At 34.7% G+C, this 23,936-nt stretch overlaps 1 protein-coding gene across 2 annotated transcripts; it reads left to right on the forward strand.

Annotated features, from left to right (window-relative positions):
• Positions 1-1,467: 1,467 nt before the first annotated feature.
• Positions 1,468-23,171, forward strand: LOC115971971 (piezo-type mechanosensitive ion channel homolog). Of its 2 annotated transcripts, XM_031092099.1 has the most exons (21): positions 1,468-2,131; positions 2,705-2,785; positions 3,208-3,367; positions 3,460-3,617; positions 4,931-5,087; positions 5,203-5,389; positions 7,166-7,281; positions 8,680-8,764; positions 10,356-10,571; positions 10,661-10,838; positions 11,911-12,039; positions 12,231-12,404; positions 12,568-12,801; positions 13,453-15,003; positions 15,465-17,965; positions 18,536-18,931; positions 19,746-19,904; positions 21,252-21,761; positions 21,948-22,092; positions 22,257-22,401; positions 22,567-23,171. In XM_031092099.1, exons 1-21 carry the CDS (start codon positions 2,083-2,085, stop codon positions 22,700-22,702), a joined length of 7,467 nt encoding a protein of 2,488 aa, XP_030947959.1. In that variant the 5' UTR covers positions 1,468-2,082; the 3' UTR covers positions 22,703-23,171. The 2 variants fall into 2 exon arrangements, with proteins under 2 accessions (XP_030947959.1, XP_030947960.1); XM_031092100.1 differs by lacking the exons at positions 1,468-2,131; positions 2,705-2,785; positions 3,208-3,367; ... (2 more) ...; positions 5,203-5,389; positions 7,166-7,281 and having other exon boundaries at positions 8,722-8,751.
• The last annotated feature ends 765 nt before the right edge of the window (positions 23,172-23,936 follow it).

The following is a 23,936-nucleotide window of genomic DNA, read 5'->3' on the forward strand; positions in this document are numbered from 1 at the left end:
ATTCTTTAATTCTTTTTAAGTGAGAGAGAATAGTGTTAAATAATACTAACTTTTTTTTTTTATTGAACAAATAATATTAACTTGATAGTGAGGCTAAAATCATAAACATAAAGAATTAAAAAGGATGCTATTATCTCTTAAAAAAAAAAAATTCTATTACCGTTGAGTTATTACTTGTTTGGTAGGAAGACTTTTGTTTTTGTTTTCAAAACAATATGGAAAAAAATACTTTTTAAAAATTGAATTTGAAGGTTCTCACCTTTAAGATTAATTTTTTAAAATACGGAAATCAGAAAAATAATGATTGGATAATGATATGTTTTAAAACTAAAATGCAGTAATATATATCATGTACCTTTTTTTGTTGTCGATATAAGCTTCAATTTGAAGCGTGATTTTTTTTTTGGTGATAAAGTAAAGCTCATTAATTAAGAAATAAAAGAATTTCTGCAAATATATTGTTCCACTATTTTCAATTTATTTACAACTATATCATTAAAAATATTTTTTTTGTGTCTTGAAAGTTGAAAGCATCCTCTTAAGTGTTTTCAAAATAATTTTTTATTTAATTTTTTTGAGAATCTTGTTTTGAACAAAGAAAATAGGATACAATTTCTAAAAACTGTATTTATAATCATTCACTAAAGTCAAAGCTGTCAAACAATAAATTTCAGTGTAGGACTTTATTTTATGGGTTTTTTTTTTTTTTAAATTGTATTTAAATTTTCTTACCAAACATGGCTTTACTTGGACTTCAATAACTTGATACTTTGATAGTTATGACAGGGGAAATGATAATTGGAACCTTTGGTTTTTTTTTTAAATAAAATTGAGCTTTAAGAATTTTGACTATATTAAATGAAATTTCCTTACTTGTTTTTCATATCATTTTTACCTTTTTAGGTTTACAAATTAACACAAGAATATCTGTATATGGTATTTAGGATAATATTTTGGCTTTTAAAATAGGTGGATTTTAAATTATATATTTATAAACATATTAATAAATAAATAAACAAATAATATATAGTATATATTTGATTCCCGAATAATATCCATCAACCGTGAGTATGATATTTATTACTTTGCCTAGGGTTATTCACGGGTCGGTTGGACTCAGTTTTTCATGTGAAGACCTGCTAACCGACCTGTCAGTTTCGGTTTCTGCACGTGTAGACCTGTTGTCGACCATTGCTAAAACTGCGTTGGATGCTTTCTAGTTTGGGCCTGGGTGGTTTGGGCGGGTGCAGGTCAGACTTAAGACACCTCTTTGCCTCCAATTGTAAAAAAAGAAAAGAAAAAAAGCCCTTTTACAGGCTCATTCATCCCAAAGCCAAATCCCATTAGAGACCTTTCAATCAATTTTGACCATTATACCCTCCTGCCAAAAGTGCACATCTTTCACCATTTAAATCACGCAACGTCTCATTTGGGTAACCTGTAAAGCAACAGCATATATTATTAAACAAAAATCCCAATATTCCAACGTTCCACATTAGTCCAAACTCTAAACATTAAGCACCGTTTGTTACTTGTATTTAAATACATTTTTTTTTTCAATTTTTAAATAATATTATTAGCCTATTTATGCATTTTTCCACCTACATTTCTAAAAAATACAAACAAACTTACCAGCACATCATTGTTAAACAGCCTCTAAACTTTTTCTTTTTGAAAAAAAACATATGAACTTTTCCAAAGTTTTTTTTTTCAAATATTGTTCTGTTTTTTTCGCAATTCTTATCTGTGACTTTCAGTTTGGACCAGTAGTTACAGAAAATATTTTCCTTAATTAGTTCAGTTATTCACGTGCTTTTGATACAGATTATTGAAATTTTTACCGCGATTTTAGAAAAACACACACCCAGATAAACTAAATTCTGTTTAACACACAGAGAGAAAGAGAGAAGAAAAAGTTCATATTTTGGGGTTCCAAAATTGGTGATTTCTAGGGGGATTTGGAGTTTCCTGAAATGGGTTTTCTTGATTTGGCTGAAATTTGAAAACCCATTAACGGATTTGTGAAATTTGATGAGAAGGTGATGAAATTGCAGTGATTTGTATTGGTAGAAATTTGTTCTCATGGGTAGCTTTCTTGGTGGGTTTGTATTGCCTCTGTTGCTCCTAACAGGTATGCTTTTGCAATTGTCCCTGGAAAGTTTTTTTTTTTTTTTTTTTGGTACTATTATTTATAGCTGCTTATTTGTGATTGGAAGATTATTTGTAGTGAGTGAACTTGATTTCACTATTAGTACTTTGCTATTGAATTGAACTAGGTGGTAGAATTGAATTGCAATCAGAAACTATAATTGGTTTGAGCTATAACTACTAAAGTAATGTGTTTTCTTTGGCAATTTGAATGGACCCATTTTGAATTAAATATATACCGTGTTTGTATTGCTTGTAAGTTGCCATTGTGTCTTACAATTTATGAAATTTCTATATGGGTTAGTTTGAATTGTTGGCTCGTAGTCTTAGGGAGAGGAACAATATCACATTCTCTTAGTAGTAGGTGCTACTGGCAGAAAGCTTGCACTCACAGACATACATTATGCAGCAATGTGTAAATTACTTTATTAGCTTCATCAGCGAGTTGCTTTCGTCATAATGCTGTTTGCTTTCAGTATACAGAGACACAATTGTATATGTTTGCTTTGCTTGATGCAAGTCATTGATTTTAAATCTTTCCCTATATTTGTTGCAGCTGCTGTAATTAACTGGAGTTTGATCTCTCTAGTTGATTTGATAGCTTTCCTTCTGCTGCAATACAATGCACCGAAAATAGGTAAGCTTCTGTATGTAGTTTAGCAGATTGAATTGTATACTATTATTGTTTTACTGTACTTTGCATGCCATGTGCAATTATGCTTGCATGATGTTTATCATTTGGAATCTTTTTCTTGGGTTGGGGGTTGAGGATGGGGTTGGTGGAGCTTTTGTTAGAAAGGAGCTGGAACCATCAGGAAAGATATAATATAGCTTACATTATTTGAGAAGGAATACAAGGAAATATGCAATGCATTTTAAATCCTACTTGTTGTGCCTTTATTCATGCCATATCATTGATAAATTCCCTCTTAATATAGAATTACTCAGTGCTTAGGTTTGGCTGCACAATGCTGCTTGCTTTTGCATTGAATGCTTTAATTTAGCTTATTATGCTATTATTATATTAATACTACTAACACTTTCTTTTTTGGGGGGTAGGGTTTCGATTTTACAGGCGATTTTTGTTATTATGGCCCATTATCATCTTTTCCTTGCTTGTCATTCTTTCTCAAGTAACGTTTCTTGTTATATGGGCTGTTGAGGGAAATAAATGGAGTATAGCAGAAGCTTGGTGGGCAAAACTGATTGGATTCACGACGTAAGAGTTGATCTTTTTTCTTTTTAGTTTTTCCTTTCCCTCAATTTCTTCTGCAAAAACTGATACTTTTTCCCTGTTGTATGCTTATGCAGAGTTCATACCTGGAAATCTCCCTCTGTAATTTATTTCTTGATTGTACAACTAATAGCGGTTTTTGTTGCTTTAGTTGATATATACGGGAATAGATTTGGTCTGGTTCCATGGCGTGCTTCTTGTTGGGGTCATTTCTTGTCATTTATTGAACAATTAGGTTTGTGAGTAGACCATTATGTCCCAAATTTTTATGCAAGTTATTTGTTCTTCTATTTTATTTAATTTTCACTATCAATCATTACATTTTAATTGCAAGTTTGTAGAATCTATGTCTTATTGTTAGTTGAACATGGTACACTTAGGAATTATTCAAGAGCAATCAAACTATTGTTCATGGTGACAAAAGTTGGTTGCTATTGTAATGGGTAAAAAAAGGTTCTTTATCATATAATGGGTGAAAGGTTCCACAATTCTGTCAAGATTAGAAAGCAAAGGTTAGGGGAGAGATAGTGTGAACAATGAAAAACTAAAGCAAACTTTGTATAGGTTAGTTTGGCTTTAGTTATTTAGGATGTCCACGTATTTAAAATGATGGGCATACTTCAAGACCCCTAACTATCTTATCATACGGGGTTGACTTTGTCTTAGAGAAGCTTGCATTCTCTCCTATTTGATTAGGCAGATATCTGGTAGGATCGATCTCCAAGGGTTATCTAAGAAATCTTGGGCTAAATGGCTGTCTCATGACATCCTCCCTTTTTAGCTTGATGTAGCACTTGATTTTTATTTTTCTTTAATGTTATCAGTTTATAGATCTTGGACTTGGTTTTTTAGAGGACATTGGAAGGTTTCTCATGGTGCTTATTTTCCTTCAGGACAAAAGTCATCTTAGTAATGAGTAATCTTTTGAACCTTTAATTTTGTCATCTACCCTTGTTTTCATGTTAATCCGTCTTTCTATTGTGTAGGTGCTGTCTTGAAATTTCTGGTTAAATCATCTTGATGCTTGTCTGATAGGACCAGTATATATATATATTAACTTGTCTGCTTCAACCAGTTGTAGGGCTGGGATTTGCCTTCTGGCAGGATTTTGTACTGAATCCCAGAATTTCTAGAACGCTCCTTTGCCTCTTAGAATTTATGTGTTTAATCAAAAAAAAGATTTCATCACTTTTTTGTGAAAGTGTCATTGTGTGTGGATTTGGATGGAAATTTGATATTTGATGCTTAGCTATTATTGTTTTTTTTTTTTTTTTTCCTATCTTTTTACTGGGAAGTTATTTTCACCATTCTTTCAGTTCAATTTTTAAGTTGTATCTAAAGTGGATTTGCATTTAAAGATCACGCCACTTAAGTAATATAGTACATACAACATTAGATATGGGAATTTAATAGGACTGCATGTCTGGTATATTAATATACCCTAGCTGTATAATTGCTTTCAGTTACATTCTCAACAAACAAGAGAACTCCCGATCATGTGCTATCGCAAATAATTATTATTATTATTTTTTTTTTGCAACATGGAAGGTTCTCGTCTTAGGGTGGCATCATGTTTGCTGTTGCCTGCCATTCAGCTGGTTGTGGGAATTAGCCATCCCTCATGGATTTCTCTACCATTTTTTATTGGAAGCTGTGTTGGTCTTGTGGATTGGTCTTTAACAAGCAATTTTCTAGGACTTTTCAGGTACTTATAAAAAAAAAAAAAAAATTAATGTTCACTGGCCAATAGTGTTAATCTTTCTCTCTTGGTCAGTTTTTTGTCCAATTTGTCCCTAATAGTTTTACATATGGTCTTGAAGGTGGTGGAGGCCTCTTCAGCTGTATGCTGGCTTCAATATTGCCCTGCTGTATGTGTATCAGCTCCCTATTGTGTTCCCAAATATGTTTCAACGGATAGCTGATTTCATTGGTCTGTTTAAAGTATCTGCAAATTCTGAGTGGCCTGAAATATGTTCTTGCCTTTCCCTTATACTTTTCTACATCATGGTATGCTCTGTTTCACAACTATCTGGTAGCCAACTCTGTTTAAAGTTAGCATCACAATACTTGTAGAATTACTTACTAACATCTTCTCTGCGATTGAGGTTCTAAGAGTCAATTATATTTTAATCTCTCCTTCTTGTGGCATTAGTTTCTTCCTGGATGTAGATTATCACTGGATACCTATTTTATAAAAGAGATCATATATTTTTCACTAGTCAATATCTCTAGCAAAATTTAAATTAGAGTATAATGAATCCATTAGGTAATCCATGCATTCCAACTCTCATTCATGGAAATTTCAAATAAATCTCAAATTTAGTCTCCAGGTTGTCATGTGGCAACCTATTTCTACTAATCATGAGCTTTACTCTATCTTCAATTCTTTTGAAGTATTAACAACAAGGCATGACCCATTGGCACGTTGGAGCACACTTAGAATAGTTGAAGTCAAGATATACTTGCATATGGTCAGCTCTGCTATTAAAAGTAAATTAGACAATAAAGAGAGTTGAAGTTAGACTAGAGTGGAGTAGTGTATCATATTGAATTTATCAATATCTCCAGGTAAAGTAAGATTAGAGTATAATAAATATATTAGTTAATCCACCCATTCAAACTCTCAATCAGGGAAATCATGAATAAATCTCAAATTTTCTCTCCAAGTTATCATGTGGCAACCTATTATAACTAATCATGAGCTTTTTTCTGTGTTCTTTTGACAAAATTAAAGATTTGGGGACAAGGTGTGCCAACATTCCAAAAAAAAAAGGCATGAACCCATTGGAATGTTGGAGCATACTTTGTGAATAGTTGAAGTCAAGATGTACTTGTATATGGTCAACTTTACTATTAAAATTAAACTAGACAATGACAGTAAAAGGATAAAGAGAGTTGATGTTAAAGAGTGAGTATCGTGTCATATCAAATTTAGAGCTGAATTACTGTCCATGGAGCCTGCATATTTAGGCATATGCCTGTGGGTGATGTGCTTAGGAGTTTTGTCGAATGAGTAGAATAAAAGGAGATAGATCTGCTTTTTGGATGGAAGAATTGGTTGGGGGAAACACTTGTCCAACATATGGAATTTGATCCTGTTAGGCTTGATGTGGTGTATTTGGAGGGAGCGAAATAGTTGTACTTTTGAGGATGTGGAGAGTTCAGATAATCACCTGCTGGCATTCTTTGCTGGTTCCTTATTTGATTGGTCTCGGGTTTGGGGACTCACATCTAGTGAATCTCTCCTGATGTTTGTAGATTCACTTCTCTTTTGTATATAGTTTTTTGCATTTTAGTTTTTTATTTTTTTGTTATGATTGGCTGTTTTGCATAAAGTAGTCCTTTAATAATATTTTTTCTTACCTATCAAAAAAAAAAAAAAAAAAGGAGAGCCCTCATGTAGATGAGTGAGGTGCCCTCAATAATGTATCTACTTTAGAAGATGGATGCAATTTCGCAATAACACCTCCCTACAGTGGAAATTTTGATGTGATATTGCATGTCATTCTGAATGATGTGGAATCTGGATATTGGCCATCCAAATGTTTTCCTTGCAAGAACATGGTTCAGTTCCAACTTACGTGTAGCCACCCAAACAAGTCCTATACAATTTTCAATAAAAAGCTTACTAACATATAGTTATATTACCTTTTGTCCATATATTTTTGTTGATGTTGTTTTCTTTATCCTTTTTCATTTACTTTGCCATTTTTCTCCTGGTTGTTGCCTTTTGCATTGTATTATGTTTGATTCTTTTTCAACCATTTCTTTTCTCTGATGCAGCTATCTTGTATTAAATGTGATCTGGAGGAAATGGATTATATTATGTCCATGGGAGAAAGTAACTTGACAGAGCAACTTCTTCCCTCAAAGCATTCATTTTTTATTCGTGAATCCAGGTAATAAACTTGGAAAGTTTATGTCTGTTTAATAAAAAGCCTCCCCTCTCAATTATTTTATGTTCTATGCTCACAAGATAGTTGTTATTTTTAATTACAAGATTACAACTATCTAATTACTTTACATAAAATCTAATGTGTTTGATTGGATTTCTGGCATTTTTCTTGATAAGTAATAAGTTTTATTGATATCAAAAAAAGGGACACCCTAGTAAACAAGGAGTGTACAGGGGGTCGACAAAAATTACAAGAATCAAGAAAATCAAGAAAGGAAGAGAATGATTGGTTTCGCAAAGTAGCCAACCAATCTAATACAGTTCTAAAGAAGAAAAGCTTGAGATCTGGTATGGATCTCTCATTATCTTCAAAACACCTACTATTTTTTTCCCTCCAAAGACACCACATTAAGCAATGGGGAACAATTAACCATATATGACCATTTCTATGACGACCAAGTCTGCCTTGCCAGTAAGCTAGGGCCCCACAACAGACTGCGGCATAACCCATCTTACTCCAAATAAACCCAAAACCATAGACCACAAATCCATAGCAACTAGACAATGAAGAAATAGATGGTCAACCGATTCACCGTTACACTTGCACAATAACAACTGGATTTCTGGCATTAGTTTTGTTATCCCTTTTTTTGACATTTCTGAGGGTTGTTCTTGCAATGTCTTTGAAGAGGAGATTGGATGAAGCCTACTATTAACACTATGAGTAACTTATTGGCTATTCCATCTCTGATACAATTTTCGGATGCATGGGGAAGAAATTTTGCATGCCTAGATCCCTAAGGGATACGAGAGTATCTTTGATGAGAGATTACAAAAAAAGTTCATGAGTTGATCACCTCCTTTCCCTTTCCCTTAATGCTGATAAAATGCCATTCTTCTGCATGGATAATTCAAGGAATGTTAGTTAGCTTTATCAATTTTATGTTAAATCTGCTCAAATTTGCTTTAGTGATTTAAGTATTTTTACTCATTAAATGTTGGAATCTATTTTTCATGAGCTCTGCAGGTCTAATATTGATCAATATAGTGTTTGACACCTAAGGCCAATTATGCATTTTACCAAAGGTTGAAAAAACCTGACAATAAGTACTGCTAAAAATCTGCTTCATTATGCTTATCTAAAATCTGCTTCATTATGCTTATCTAACAGGACTTTTTTTTCCCTGCTTAATTGCTGATCTGTTGCATCATTCATAATGTTGAAAATTTCCTATTTGGATTTCTTATAAAAATAAAATAAAAAAGAAGAAAATTTCCTATTTGGATTTAATGAGGCTTTGCTGAACTTGAGGTTCTTCTGTTACTCCATTTTGGAGGATATTTCAACTTCATAAATGGTTTGATGCTTAAAAGCTTACTGGATTGTTTCAATGATTTGCAGATCTGGTGTAAAGCACACCAATGTTTTATTGAGGGGAGCAGTGTTTCGGACATTTAGTATCAACTTTTTCACGTACGGCTTCCCGGTATATAAACATAAACAATGTGTTGTAACGGTCTTGTGAGATTAGTATGTTTCCCTTAGCTAAATGAAATTTATGATGCCTAATAAGCATGGCACTGGATGCTGACCCATTCTTATAACCAATTTTGATGGTAATAATAATGCAGTTGTGAATCTGTTGCTCTAAGCAAACACGTGGTATATGGTATTTGTTTAGTTTGAAAAACAATATAGATATCTCCCACTTATGCAAGTCAGCTTTCAATGCAATTTTATGCCAAGATTTTTGTAGCTCAATTGGTACTTTTCTAGTGTTTCCATCGTAGATGTCCAGTCCCCCCTCCCCCGACTATTGAATTAAAAAAAAAAAAAGAGCTTTCAATTCAATTTTATATTTTATTGAATAAGGTGAAAATGAAAATCAGGCACAATATTCTTATAGTAGTAATGATTAAGGAAAATAAACATGAACATAGATAACATAAAAGAACAGTGGAATTTAAAAGGAAAATTATTTGGTTGTATGAGATAGAAGTAAATTCTGCCTGAATTTAATTGGTGTAGTTCTTTGCAATTATTTGTATGGTTTTTTTTTTCCTGATATTATATTTTTACTATATTTTTATTATTTGAATCTGAATGCTTTTGGGTTTGCTTCTATTGAAAGGAAGAAATTCTTTGTGCCAAAAGCCTTGTAGCTCAACTAGTACCTCCTAGTGTTTCAACAAAGACGTATAGGAATCAAATCTGCCCTCCCCTAGTAACTACCAAAGAAAAAAAAAAAATGGAATGAGTTCTTAACAACTTTGGATCCAAAACTGCCGGTGAGTTGTTTCTTAAATAGCACCACTTAAGTCTGTAAAAACAGGGCGGAGAGTGAGGTTGTTAGTTCTAGACCCACCATGTAACTTAGCAATAAAAAAGAAAAACACCTTGGATCCAAAGCTGCCAGCAACCAACCTGCCACCATCTCTGCTAGTAGGTGGATAAGTTTTGAAAATATGGATAATTTGCTATTCAATTGCCTATGGCTATGGAATTATGGGATTTCATTGTAGTTTTTGGGTGTGAGTGGATGATGCCTTAGACAGTGAAAGGAGGGCTTAAGTGTTGGTGACGGAGTTCAAAGGCATTTGAGAGTGGAGTTTGGAATGCTATTCCTCTTTGCTTATTATGGAGTGTTTAGTGGGAGAGAAATAGGATGATGCTTGAAGACTATGAATTATCTACGTTGAGACTTAAAATCTTAGTTTGCCAGATCTTTGTTTTATTGGCTGTCTTTGGATGCAAGTAGACCTCAAACAATGTTGTGATTTTATTGACTCATTACATTTGTAACTTGATCTAAAAATCCTTTTGGTTATACGAACAATATACTCTCTTGGTTTCTTTTATGTAATTCTTTTTTGGTTTAATGCAATAATTTATAATTTATAAGAAAAAAATTGTATAAATCTCCTTCCTTGAATATGCTCATACTATAAGGTATATAGTCTACTTTAATTTTCTCTTTTGATGTTTGTGCAACTGTGCTTGATATTTTAATTTCTACAAGCATTTTGAGTCTAGTTATGTCAAATCGTTTATAAAAACTCTAGTGGGAATTTTGACAGGTTTCCTTGTTTGCACTATCTTTTTGGAGTTTCCATTTTGCAAGTTTATGTGCATTTGGATTACTTGCATATGTTGGCTACGTTGGATATGCCTTCCCTTCCTTATTCCGTTTGCACCGGTTGAATGGGCTGCTTCTTGTCTTCATTCTCTTGTGGGCTGTTAGCACATACATTTTCAATGTAACATTTTCTTTCTTGAATTGGAAACTGGGAAAGGTAGTCCTCTCTTTTGCGATTAAATTTTTCTATGGATTATCCTATGATAGGGTCAATGTTTTTAATTTATTTCTTTAATTCATATACAGGACATGGAAATTTGGGAGATGGTTGGGTTGTGGCATTATCCCATACCTGGATTCTTTCTGCTTGCACAGTTTTGTCTTGGAATTTTAGTTGCCCTGGGTAATCTTGTGAACAACTCTGTTTTCCTCTGCTTGTCTGATGAGCATGGGCAACCTTCAAATCAAAACTCTACAGTGGAAGGTGATTAAATACATATTGTCTGGAGTTTGTAGTGTAGCATGTGTTTCTCTGGTTTGAAGTGTACGCGTGTTTCCTATATATATATATATTCACACACACAATACCATGACACCAGTTAACTGAATAATTTTTTTTTTTTTTGATAACTGACTAAATAATTAATAATCCACTTTTTGTGTTGAATTAAATTCATGGAAATGGATTGATATATGTTTGTTGGCTTCATTACCTCTACAAATCTTTTCCCAATATTTGGGATTGGATGCACAAATCTTGTTTTTCCATCTTCTGTCTCTAAGGCCATATTATATTCATTGCTGGTCCATTGAGGTTTTGTAGACCTTCTCGACACATACCTGTTTGGGTCTGCCTTGCCCTTTCACAGATATCAATTTGAACCATATCAGTCTTTGTGGGTGAAGTCTGGTTTCTCACATTGTACATGGTGTTGTTCCACATGATGTGCTGTATCTCTTTGCAGGTCTGTCATCTTGTTGAGTTAATTATGGTGACAATTTTACGGGATCTGCAAGACCAGATTTGCACCCATATTTTTTAATCTTTACTCCCTCTCTCCCAGAGCATCATGACACTTGTAAACAATGGTTGTTGGTGCAAAAATTTTTATATCACATTTTTTCTCGTATAGATTTACAAGAGTATATCTCCTACAATTATTGGGCCCCTTTATATATATATATGTATGATTGTTAAAATTAAAAGTCAATTATAGTGCTTATATGTGACAAAAACTTTACAAGTACCTTTCCCATGTTTAGCTTTTTAAAGATTAGATGGAATTGTGGAGGTGTTTTACATGATGTTTTTGTCATTCTGATGATAACTGTTTGCTTGCTTTATCACTTGATTTCTCATTGTTTCCTGAATTATTTGTAAAGAGGTATTTCAGTTTTACAAATTTGATATTGTGACATCCTTTTTCTTCTGGGATTTTTATTCTGTATTCTTAATCCAGTTCTGCTCTTAGATTTGCTTTGCTGATAAACTGTAATTGGGTTATATACTTCAGTTCCATCTATTTGATTTTGTCTTCCCATTTTTTTAATCATAGTGGAGGAAGAGACTAAGGTATTGATTGTTGCTACAATTGCATGGGGACTGCGCAAAAGCTCTCGGGCCATAATGCTGGCACTGATATTCCTTATTGCCATGAAACCTGGTTTCTTCCATGCTGTGTATAGTATGCTTTCTCAACTCATTATTAATTCTGTCCTTTTAAAGAGTAATATATTTTATTATTTTATTCATAAAATTGATTTATACCATAATGCCTTTTGTTTGGGTCAATTTTATAATGCTTAGAAATGGATTGATGTGATATGAATTCATGGCAGTTTGCTGATATTTGTTATGTTCTTACTTTTGCTTCAGTGATATTCTTCTTGATATATCTTTTGAGCCACAACATCAGCAGAAAGACACGCGAGTCTATGATTCTCTTATGTGAGGCTCACTTTGCACTGTTATACATTCTTCAGATTGATTTGATTTCTAATTTTCTGGAGCAAGAAGGCTCTTTAAGTATGGAAATCCTATCACAGTTAGGTAAGCATTTACTTTAACTAGTTAGAATTGTTATGTATCAAGTGGACATGGTTGTGGTCAATTATTTTCTGTATTAGAGATTTCTTCATGGTAATATCAGTCAAATTTCATTGTCTGAACCCAAAAGATAAGTTTATTAATCATTTATGTGAATTTGATGCAGGTCTCCTTGAATATGATAGCTCCTGGGATTTTCTGGAAGTAGCTTTGCTTGCTTGCTTCTGTGCAATTCATAATCATGGTTTTGAGATGCTATTTTCATTCTCAGCAATTGTGCAGCGCACCCCTAGCCTACCTGTTGGATTTAGCATCTTGAAAGCTGGTCTGAACAAATCAGTTTTGTTGTCAGTGTATGCCTCCTCAGCCACCAAATACAGTCATGATAATCCTTCCTATGGTATAATTTTATCCTTGGCTTAGTCTATTTTGGAATGACTTTTTGCTGTGGTCTCTAAGAATATCAGGATTAGTTTGAAATTTTAGTTTTCCAAATAAGTTCCAAATGTTAATTTAAATACTGACTTTTTACTTCTGAGAGTTTTATTTTATGTATAAAATTTGATAATCGTGCATGTTCAGAAGACCCTCCCTTACAGTTTCCTCATTAATATCAATATTTTTGTGGAGTCGTGTTCTTTTTTGACACATCAATTGATTATGGTGAATGATCCAGATAAAAGTTGGATGAACCAGAATCAGAGCCAATAAGCTTTACCCAACCATTTGTTTCAGGTTTATGAATTAAAATGTGATCTGTAATTGTTTGCGATTATTTTAGGGACAACTCTTAGTGTGTCAACAACCCTTATGAGATGGCATGTTCAATTCTTGGACGATATGATATAAAAACTATGATTTTTAAATAGCAGTATCTAAATCCATTGTATGTGACAGTTAGGTCTTAGGAAATTATTAATTGTATTGCCAGTGCAGTTACTGTTACTGCTACTTGTGTATCACTTTTCACTTTTCAGTGATATATACTCATGTTAATTTTGCGAAGGGGAAAAAAAGTGCTATGTACTCATATTTTTTTTATCTTTTTCAGAGAGAAGGATAGCATCATTCCTCAGTGCAATTGGACAGAAGTTTCTATCTATATATAGATCATTAGGAACCTACATTGCTTTCATAACAATTCTCCTCACAGTTTACCTGGTGAGACCTAATCATATTTCACTTGGGTACATATTATTCCTCCTTGTTTGGATAATCGGAAGACAACTGGTTGAGAGGACAAAAAGACGTCTATGGTTTCCATTAAAAGCATACTCTATCATGGTATTTATATTTCTATATAGCTTGAGCAGTTTCTCCAGCTTTGAGATGTGGCTGTCCAGTTTGATAGATCTCAATTTTTATTTGGGCTACAACTCAGAAGCTTCATCCTTGGAAAATGTTTGGGAATCTTTGGCAGTCTTGATTGTGATGCAACTTTATAGCTATGAGAGGAGGCAGAGCAAGAAAAACAGTTCAGATGATTCAGATCCAATGGAATGTGGAGTACTTGGGTTTCTTCAAAGGTTTCTTATTTGGCACAGCCAGAAGATCTTGTTTATTGCTTTGTTTTATGCTTCTTTATCTCCAATTAGTGCATTTGGTTTTGTGTATCTAGTTGGCCTTGTCATCTGTTCAACTTTACCTAAAGATTCCCGGGTCCCATCCAGATCATTCTTATTTTACACTGGATTTTTAGTTACAGCTGAGTATCTTTTTCAGATGTGGGGTGAACAGGCTGGGATGTTTCCTGGACAGAAACACTCTGATTTGTCCCTTTTTTTGGGATTCTCTGTCTTTAAGCCAGGCTTCTGGGGTCTAGAATCAGGCTTGAGGGGAAAAGTGCTGGTGATTGCTGCATGTACTCTTCAATACAATGTCTTTCGTTGGTTGGAGAAGATGCCAAGTACTATTGTAAACAAAGGAAAGTGGGAAGAGCCTTGTCCTTTGTTTGTTTCAGAAGAGGATGACTCAGTTGATGTTTCCATTTCTAATGAGGATATTAAGCCGTTATCAGATTCTGGTGCACTGTCTGTAAAACAAGAGGGGGTGACAAGCAATTCATGGCCATTTTTCTCCTCTGGTTTGTCTCAATCATCTAATCCTGCATCTTCTAAAGCAGGCATCTCTGACGGTGGCAGCACTAGAAAATATTCATTTGGGTATATCTGGGGAAACACCAAGGAGAGTCATAAGTGGAACAAGAAACGGATACTTGCCTTGAGAAAGGAGAGATTTGAAACACAGAAGAGACTCTTGAAAATATATTTGAAATTTTGGATGGAGAATTTGTTTACTCTCTTTGGTCTTGAGATAAACATGATTGCCTTGCTGCTTGCTAGCTTTGCTTTGTTGAATGCAATATCTATGTTATATATTGCATTGCTTGCTGCTTGTGTTCTTCTGAATCGACGCATTTTACGTAAATTGTGGCCCCTGTTAATCTTCTTGTTTGCTTCTATTCTTATTCTTGAATATTTTGCCATCTGGAAGAGTTCATGGTCTTTGAATCAAAATATTCCAAGTGAGACTAATATACAATGCCATGATTGCTGGAGAAGCTCAACCCTTTATTTCCAGTATTGCAAGAACTGTTGGTTGGGTATTACTTTTTGGCCCTGTTATAATTGCTGCTTGGCTGTTATAATTACTTGTTTACTTATGTGTTTTCTATTGGTGAAATATGTTGGTATAGTGAATAAATTTCTCTTCTGACAAGGCCTAAATGTTCAGATGCTAAAGCTACTTGGCTAACTTTTATTCTTGCAATCTGTAGAAGTGTTTTTAGTTTTTTCTTTGTTCTGTCTACAAGAAGCTTATTATAGATGTTTAATACGGATTTTAAAGAACTTTTAGAGGCTTTTTTACAATCAAATTGCAATTATTTTTTGGTTCTGCCAACATGGTCCAATGCTCAGGACCAAGTCCCAAGCCATTCCAAATATATTTTAATGATCTTTTATGATATTAAATTTGTTTATTTTCTATTTTCATGCGTTGAGCTCTATGCACTTTAAGCCATTTCTCTTAGCCTGTTAAAATTGTCTACCACATTTTCTGCAGGTCTTATTGTTGATGATCCTCGAACACTTACCAGCTATTTTCTGGTCTTCATGCTTGCTTGTTTCAAACTTCGTGCTGATCACCTGTCCAGTTTCTCAGGGTCATCGACATATCGCCAGATGATGTCTCAGCGTAAAAACACATTTGTTTGGAGAGATCTATCTTTTGAAACTAAAAGCATGTGGACAATTCTTGACTACTTGAGGCTTTACTGCTATTGCCATCTATTGGACCTTGTGCTTGCATTGATTTTGATTACTGGAACGCTGGAGTATGACATTCTACACCTTGGTTATCTAGCTTTTGCTCTGGTATTCTTTCGGATGAGACTTCAAATACTAAAGAAAAAGAATAAGATATTCAAGTTCTTGCGCATGTACAACTTTGCTCTTATTGTTCTCTCTCTTGCCTATCAATCTCCTTTTGTGGGGGAGTTTAGTGCTGGGAAGTGTGAGACAATGGATTACATATATGGAATGATTGGATTTTTTAAATATGACTATGGATTCCGGATTACTGAGAGATCTGCGCTAGTTGAGATTATCATATTTATGTTGGTTTCACTTCAGTCATATATGTTCTCCTCCCAAGAGTTTGATTATGTGTTTCGATATCTTGAAGCAGAGCAAATTGGTGCCATTGTGCGTGAGCAAGAGAAGAAAGCTGCATGGAAAACTGCACAGTTACAGCATATTCGGGAATCTGAGGAGAAGAAACGCCAGCGTAACTTGCAAGTGGAGAAGATGAAGTCTGAGATGCTTAACTTGCAAATCCAGCTTCACAACTTGAACTCAACTGCCAACATTGATGGAACTTCTCCTCTTAGTGAAGGCCTAATGAGGAGGAGAAGTACTTCTATTACTTCAAATAATGATGCTGGAACTTCTGATAAAGCAGAAATAAAATACAAGATACAAGAACAGATCATCAGAGAGGATTTGGTATCCTCGTCTGAATTGCATGACTCTCCTGGTAGTATGAATGCAGAAAGTCCATCAGTGGCAGAGTTTAACAAGCATTTGGTGGGATCTCCTCATTGTGAGATCACTGAAGTCGAATCAGACATTTTGGATAGTGCATTTTCTGATTTAGACAAAAAAGAAAAAGTCAAAGGCCAGGCAAAGGAAAACCCATTGATATCCGCAGTGCAGATGATAGGTGATGGTGTTTCCCAAGTACAGTCTATTGGCAATCAGGCAGTCAACAACCTTGTGAACTATTTGAACATAGGACAAGAAGACACCAATGTGAAAGAGAACTTGTTTGCTGAGGATGGGATATATGATGAGATGGAGAGCCAAAAAACAGAGTACTTGTATGTGGAGCGCTCTTCTTCTTTGCAGTCTGATCAGAGTTCTGATGCGGCAAGTCTGCAGTTAGGAAGGCTCTTCTGTCACATATGGTCCCAAATGCAATCCAATTATGATGTTGTGTGTTATTGTTGCTTTGTTCTTGTCTTTCTATGGAACTTTAGTTTGCTTTCTATGGTATATCTTGCAGCTCTATTTCTGTTTGCTCTATGTGTAAATACCAGCCCAAGTTACATCTTCTGGGTTATCATGCTGATCTACACAGAAGTTTATATATTGCTTCAGTATCTGTATCAAATTCTCTTTCAGCACTGTGGGTTAAGTTTTGATTCTGGCCTACTTCGTGAGTTGGGATTCCCTGCACATAGAAATGTGTCATCCTTTGTTGTCAGCTCTTTACCGCTTTTTCTTGTCTACTTATTTACACTTATACAGAGCTCTATAACTGCAAAAGATGGTGAATGGATGTCTTCAACAGACTTCAATTTCAGTAAGAAGAGTGCTCTCTATAGAAATGAAGTTTCTGTAAATTATAGCTGGAGTGAGAGCACATGGGGGCTGCTACAGCTAGTGACAAATATGGCAAAATTGATAACCAGAAGCTTCTTTAGGTACTGGAAATCATTGACTCAGGGAGCAGAGTCTCCTCCTTACTTTGTCCAGGTGTCTATGGATGTCCAATCTTGGCCAGAGGATGGGATTCAGCCAGAGAGAATTGAGTCTGGAATAAATCAATTGCTAAGAACTGTCCATAATGAAGGATGCAAAGAAGAAAACCCTAATCTCTGCCCTTTTGCCAGTAGAGTTCATGTTCAAAGCATCGCAAGAAGTCAAGAAAACTCAAATGTGTCATCAGTTGTTTTTGAGGTGGTATATGCATCCCCTTTGACAGAGTGTGCTTCAGCAGAATGGTATGAGTCGCTGACTCCAGCAACTGATGTAGCAAAGGAAATTCTTAAAGCACAGCATGCTGGGTTTGTTGAAGAAATCGGATTCCCTTACCCCATACTCTCTGTAATTGGGGGAGGCAAAAGAGAAGTTGATCTATATGCCTATATATTTGGTGCAGATTTGAGTGTATTTTTTCTAGTCGCCATTTTCTACCAATCAATCATAAAAAACAATAGCGAATTTCTTGATGTGTATCAGCTTGAAGATCAGTTTCCAAAAGAGTTTGTGTTTATCTTAATGGTAAGTCTATTGATAGTGTTTTCTTTGTTGTTTTGAACCATGCCTTAATTATTGTAAATGAAGTTTTTGAAGAAGACTTGAGAGTTACAAATTTGTTCTATGAGTCAACTGTTGTCCATATGACTTAGACTCATTTCATGAATCTGAGATCGGTAAACTAGCATGGAAACCATATAAAAATTAGTTTCAAAGTTTCTCAACTGGAAAATTCTTGTCTTAAACTTTGTCAGCTTCCCAACTTCATTTAAATATCCTTTATTTGTGATTTTATGAAGGTAACAAATAATCTATTTTTCATATGATTTTAAAAATAATTTGGGGATCCATCTTTGTTTTGGGTGTGTCTGCACGCTCATATTTCCTCTATACATGTACCATCTACTGGCAATACACTTTTTATTTTTATTCTTTTTTCTGAAATTAATTTTTTACTTGTAAATAAATTTAGGACCCCTTACTACTTGGTTTACTTTGGAGATGTATGTTAAGATGGACGGTTAGATCTTTGCATTTTGTTTGGGTTAATATGGCTGGGACTTCCTAACTGGGTTGAATGCTTATTCCATGCAGATTATCTTTTTCTTGATCGTGCTTGATCGCATAATTTACCTCTGTTCATTCGCAACGGGTAAAGTTATTTTCTACCTTTTCAACCTCATCCTCTTCACGTATTCAGTGACAGAGTATGCTTGGCACATGGACGCTTCACAACAGCATGCTGGAGGGTTAGCACTCCGTGCTATATATCTTGCCAAAGCTATTTCTTTAGCTCTGCAGGCTATACAAATTCGATATGGGATTCCTCATCAAAGCACATTGTATCGGCAGTTCTTGACCAGTGAAGTTTCACGAACTAAGTACTTGGGCTATAGACTTTATCGTGCTCTACCCTTTCTGTATGAATTGCGATGTGTACTTGACTGGTCATGCACAGCAACATCTTTGACCATGTATGACTGGCTCAAGGTGAGTTTTTGAAATACTTATCATCAGCATGCTTTAGTGACTCTAACCTCTGTAACCATACTACCATTCTTTATCCTCGGTATAATCATTATGATTAGTCTTTTATTAAATTTGACCCAGGCATCAAAGCCTCAGAAACCCTAGGAGAACCATCTGGGTAAAATATAGGACCATCATTTGACTCTAAACACGTTTTACCAATTAACATGGTATCATGGTAGGAGATCCTGAGTTTGATCCTTGTCTCCACTCTATCTCCCATTTAAAATGTTGAAAATCTCATATGTTGGACCCCACTTATTAAGGGGTAATTTAGGCCCACATGTGAGGGGGAGTCTTTAGAATTATGGTTAAATGATAAAATTCTCTATTTCCTAACAACTTAAGCTTTTGGGACAATCGGTAATTTAACAGTTATCATTATCATCATTGCCTATAAACATCATTATCATCTTTGTAGAGAGGAAAATAAAATAAAAATAGGGGAAGAAATGTGGAGTTCATAAATTCATTGATATCTATTGGATGATTGGAACCACGAAATCAAGTTATCCTATTTAAGGAGATTGTATAAATCTGCATACTGTTTCATCATTATATGTAATTTCAAATTTGAGAAGATTGTATTTTCCTGACTATGGTGCACGATAAGACATTAAGGTTGACTTAATGATTACCAGTCTGTAGTTATATAATTATTTTATCTTCTAATAGACAATTGACTGCTTTTTGGGTATAATGCTTTTAGTAATACAGTTTGATTGGATAATTTGAGATGCTTATATTTGAAACTGATAGAAGGTTTTCTTATTAGTTGGAGGACATACATGCAAGCTTGTTCCTCGTCAAATGTGATGCAGTCTTGAATAGAGCTAAACACAAACAAGGAGAAAGGCAAACAAAAATGACCAAATGTTGCAATGGGATATGTTTGTTCTTTATATTAATCTGCGTTATCTGGGCTCCTATGCTGGTAAGCAACTATAAAGGCAGAAACTACTCGTTGAATAATGCTAAATGTATTCTAAGCTGCTGTCTGGAATATTGATAACATTTAGGAACCAAAATAATAACAGCTTTTATAATGCAGTTGATGGTCTCTCTTTGGAATACTTAAAATATTGAGATTAATCAAAGGAAGTGCATGTGCACTTTAGGAAACTCATCTGGCAAGTTAATGTTTCATGATAATAAAGGTTTTTAGCACCTTGAAGGTTAATATGCTTGAAAATACTACTCATAATTGTATGATTCTTTATTCTATTAATGGGTTTGATTTTTTACAATTGCTGATTATGTTTTCCTTAAGATCTTGATGGAGCTGAATAACATGTCAGATATCGGCCACATTTTGCCTTTAGGTCTGTACTTCTGGATATATTAGATAGGTGGAACCTATGAGGAGCACCACCAAATATGTTTGAATTATTTTACATGACTAAAAACAGATAAAATGGAAAATTATTATCTTTTATGTCTCTGTTTGTGACTATTATGTATTCCCCTACTCTAATTATAGCCCTTCATTTTAAAATATGGCCACAATATTCTGGATATTCTTTTAAAGAGATTTTTATGTTGCTTTTGATTTCTACAATTACATTCTCTATCCAACCTACTGAAACAATCAAAACTAAAACAAAAAGGATCTTGCTTGAATAGATGCATGTCTGCTGTGTACTTCAAATTATTTGATTTATTCAACCAGAATGTGTATGGGGGCATGCCAAAGGAGTGCCATCTTCTGATAAAGTACCCTTGATAAGCATTTTTTTTTTTTTTTTCAGAAAATCCAATAGCATTCATTTTATAAGGCTGTACCACTTACGTTAGTCTGAATAATTTCCCTTTTTGGGGGAGAGGGGTGGGGGGAAGTCTTGTAGAATGTAGACTTTACAAAGAGGAGAAACCTTAATCAGTAAATAAAAGATAAGGGTAGCTTTAGATAGCGGCTTAAACACCAAAGAAAATTCTGAAAGTGCATAAACAATTCCAACATATCTACTGATTCTCCCATTGCTGGAAACTAGATTCTCAATTTGCCTGTCTAACTGCAGCAATGCAGATCCTTAGATATATTGAAAACTCATTCAGTTCCTTCAAGATCAGAGTACATCTGTTTATTGGATTCCTTTACCTGTCCATTTAGATCAAGTTAGGGCAGACACAATCATCTCACAGACTCTATTAGATTAGAAGGAAGTTTTCTCTCTAGATTCGTTGCATTTTCTTGAACAACTTGCATAAGCAGTAAGCATGATCCTTTCTTCACTGCCAATGTATTTTAATTGTGCATTGACTTCTTGTTTTCTCTTTACAGATGTATAGCAGTGGTAACCCAACAAACATTGTTAACCCTGTTAAAGATGCCAGTGTTCAGATTGATATTAAAACAGCGAGTGGAAGATTGACCTTGTATCAAACCACTCTCTGTGAAAAGATCCCATGGGATCAGTTCAATGATGATATTGATCTTGATCCCCAAAGTTTTTGGGACACATATAATGAGAATGATATCCAGTTGATATGCTGCCAAGCTGATGCCAGTATTTTGTGGCTTGTCCCCAGTGTCGTTCAGACAAGATTCATTCAGTCCCTTGACTGGGATACGGACATGGATATTATTTTTACTTGGGTACTTACCCGAGACAGACCAAAAGGAAAGGAAGTTGTGAAATATGAAAGAACTATCGATCCTGTGGATCTTCCAATGCGATCAGATGTTCAAAAAGTTTTAAATGGCTCTATGAACAGCTTTAGGATCTATAATGTCTATCCGAGATACTTCCGTGTTACTGGTTCTGGTGATGTCAGACCTCTGGAACAAGAGGTATGCTACACCTTAACTAGGTTCTTTTCTTCATTCCTAGTTTCTCTCTCTTTCTCTGTATGTGTGTGCGCACTAAATGGTTCTTGGTGTCATGTGATGCTATAACAATGTCTATAGTATCCATTGTATTTATCACATATATTGTTATTTTATTATGAAGAGCACTAAAATACAACCACCTTACAGGAAATTTCTGTCAATGCGGATCTTGTTATAAATCGTGCAAATTATGAGTGGTGGTCCTTCAATGATGTCAATTCCTCAGGAGTCACTGGATGTGGAGGTTTGACTGGACCCATGGCAATCATAATATCTGAGGAAGTACCTCCTCGTAAGTTTTAAATAATTTTTATATATAGATGATATTTTAGTAAGAAAAAGTTCTCTATCGATTCATATGCTGTACCTGCTTGTGGGGTTTTTTTTTTCTTTTTCTTTTTGATAAATTCTTTTTTCTTTTATTGAGATATTTTTAATACTCCAATACTTCTTCAGAAGGTATCATTGGTGACACTCTCAGCAAGTTCAGCATATGGGGGCTGTACATAACCTTTGTTCTTGCAGTTGGCCGTTTTATCAGGCTGCAATGTTCTGACTTAAGAATGAGAATCCCTTATGAGAACCTTCCTTCCTGTGATAGGTAAAGTGGCTTCTTTTTTTTTTTTTTTTTGTCATTCTCCACATAATGATGCCTCTTATAAGAAACTTGGATCATAAGATTGTGTTCCCTTAGGCAGAGATGGACAAATTATATTTGGGTTGTTTCTTATTAAGCGTATTATTTATTTCTTCTGGTGTACTGTAGGTTGATAGCCATCTGTGAGGATATATATGCCGCAAGAGCAGAAGGTGAGCTTGGAGTAGAAGAGGTTCTCTACTGGACGCTGGTGAAGATCTATAGGTCACCACACATGCTGCTTGAGTACACCAAAATTGACTAAAAACCCAACATCAAAGGCTGCCTTTAGTTGCCAACAACTTCACAGGATTTAATGCTGACATTAAACTAACACCCAGGTATAGCAGAAGAAGATACTAACATCATTTATAGTGGTAGACTGGTAGGGATACTACCAATCATGATCGTTGCTGTAGAATTTATCCAAAAGACCTCTGGTCTCTATTGAAGGGAATCCAGCAAGAGAATTCTACATGTTTATCATACAGGCATTGTAACATCTTGTGTAAATTTCCATTTTAGGTACCCATGAAGTTTCTGGTCAAGCTTCAATTATCAATGACTGATTCGGAGTGATTTTTGTTTACCCTCTACTGTAAATATAGTTTACTAGCAACCCATATATTGTGCCAGACCTGTTATGGTTACAGGAATACATGGGAGCAAATCTGTGCATCTGAAATTCTTTTTAACAGAATCAGGTACATCCAAAGGTTTCAATTTTTTTGAAAGGCAGAGCCATACTGTTAGTGTTTACACATTAGAAAAGGAAAAATACTTGATAGAAATGTTTGGTTTGTATGTGCGCGCATTTGTGCATGCATGCCATTGCCATGTGCATCACACAGCACATGCATGCACAAATGTTCTCACACTCATGAACAAGAGCAGGTTCTGGCACATAATTCCTACAACAAGCTATCCACATTCAAATCTCCAACCAAATCTCTCACCTGAGAAAAATAAATAACTTCGTAATATTCCATCAGAGGAAGATGTGGGTTTTCTTAAAATCAATGCATCCTTTAATAGCCTCCTGCCCTTTGGTCTGGATAGAAAATTGTCCTGTATATGCGTTCTATGCAACTTTGTCTCAGTTTATATGAACAAAGCTTTTCCTTTAAAATTGATGTGGATGATTGCATCCAAGCAAAACAGAACCTGGATTCAAATGCTCAACACAAAATATATATTAGACAGACTATAAATTGACTTCACTATGGAATGTTCCTACCTTGGCCCAATGGATTTTTTTTTTTTTAATAATTGTTACAACAACTAGGGGATGGAGATTCCTCAAGGATTTGAAGAAGTGTAGACACTATCAGGAGGAGTTTATTATGTAATATGTGATGGTCAACTGGATCCCTTGCATGGATAAATTATAAACCAAATGCAAAGAATGTATTGATTGCTCGGTGCTAAGATCTTATAATTCCTAATGAGAGACTGGTGTAAGGGTAGGTATCTCTTACACCCGTTCCATGGAGCAGACT

The sequence above is a fragment of the Quercus lobata genome, chromosome 12, assembly GCF_001633185.2.
Source record: "Quercus lobata isolate SW786 chromosome 12, ValleyOak3.0 Primary Assembly, whole genome shotgun sequence".
NCBI lineage: Eukaryota > Viridiplantae > Streptophyta > Magnoliopsida > Fagales > Fagaceae > Quercus > Quercus lobata.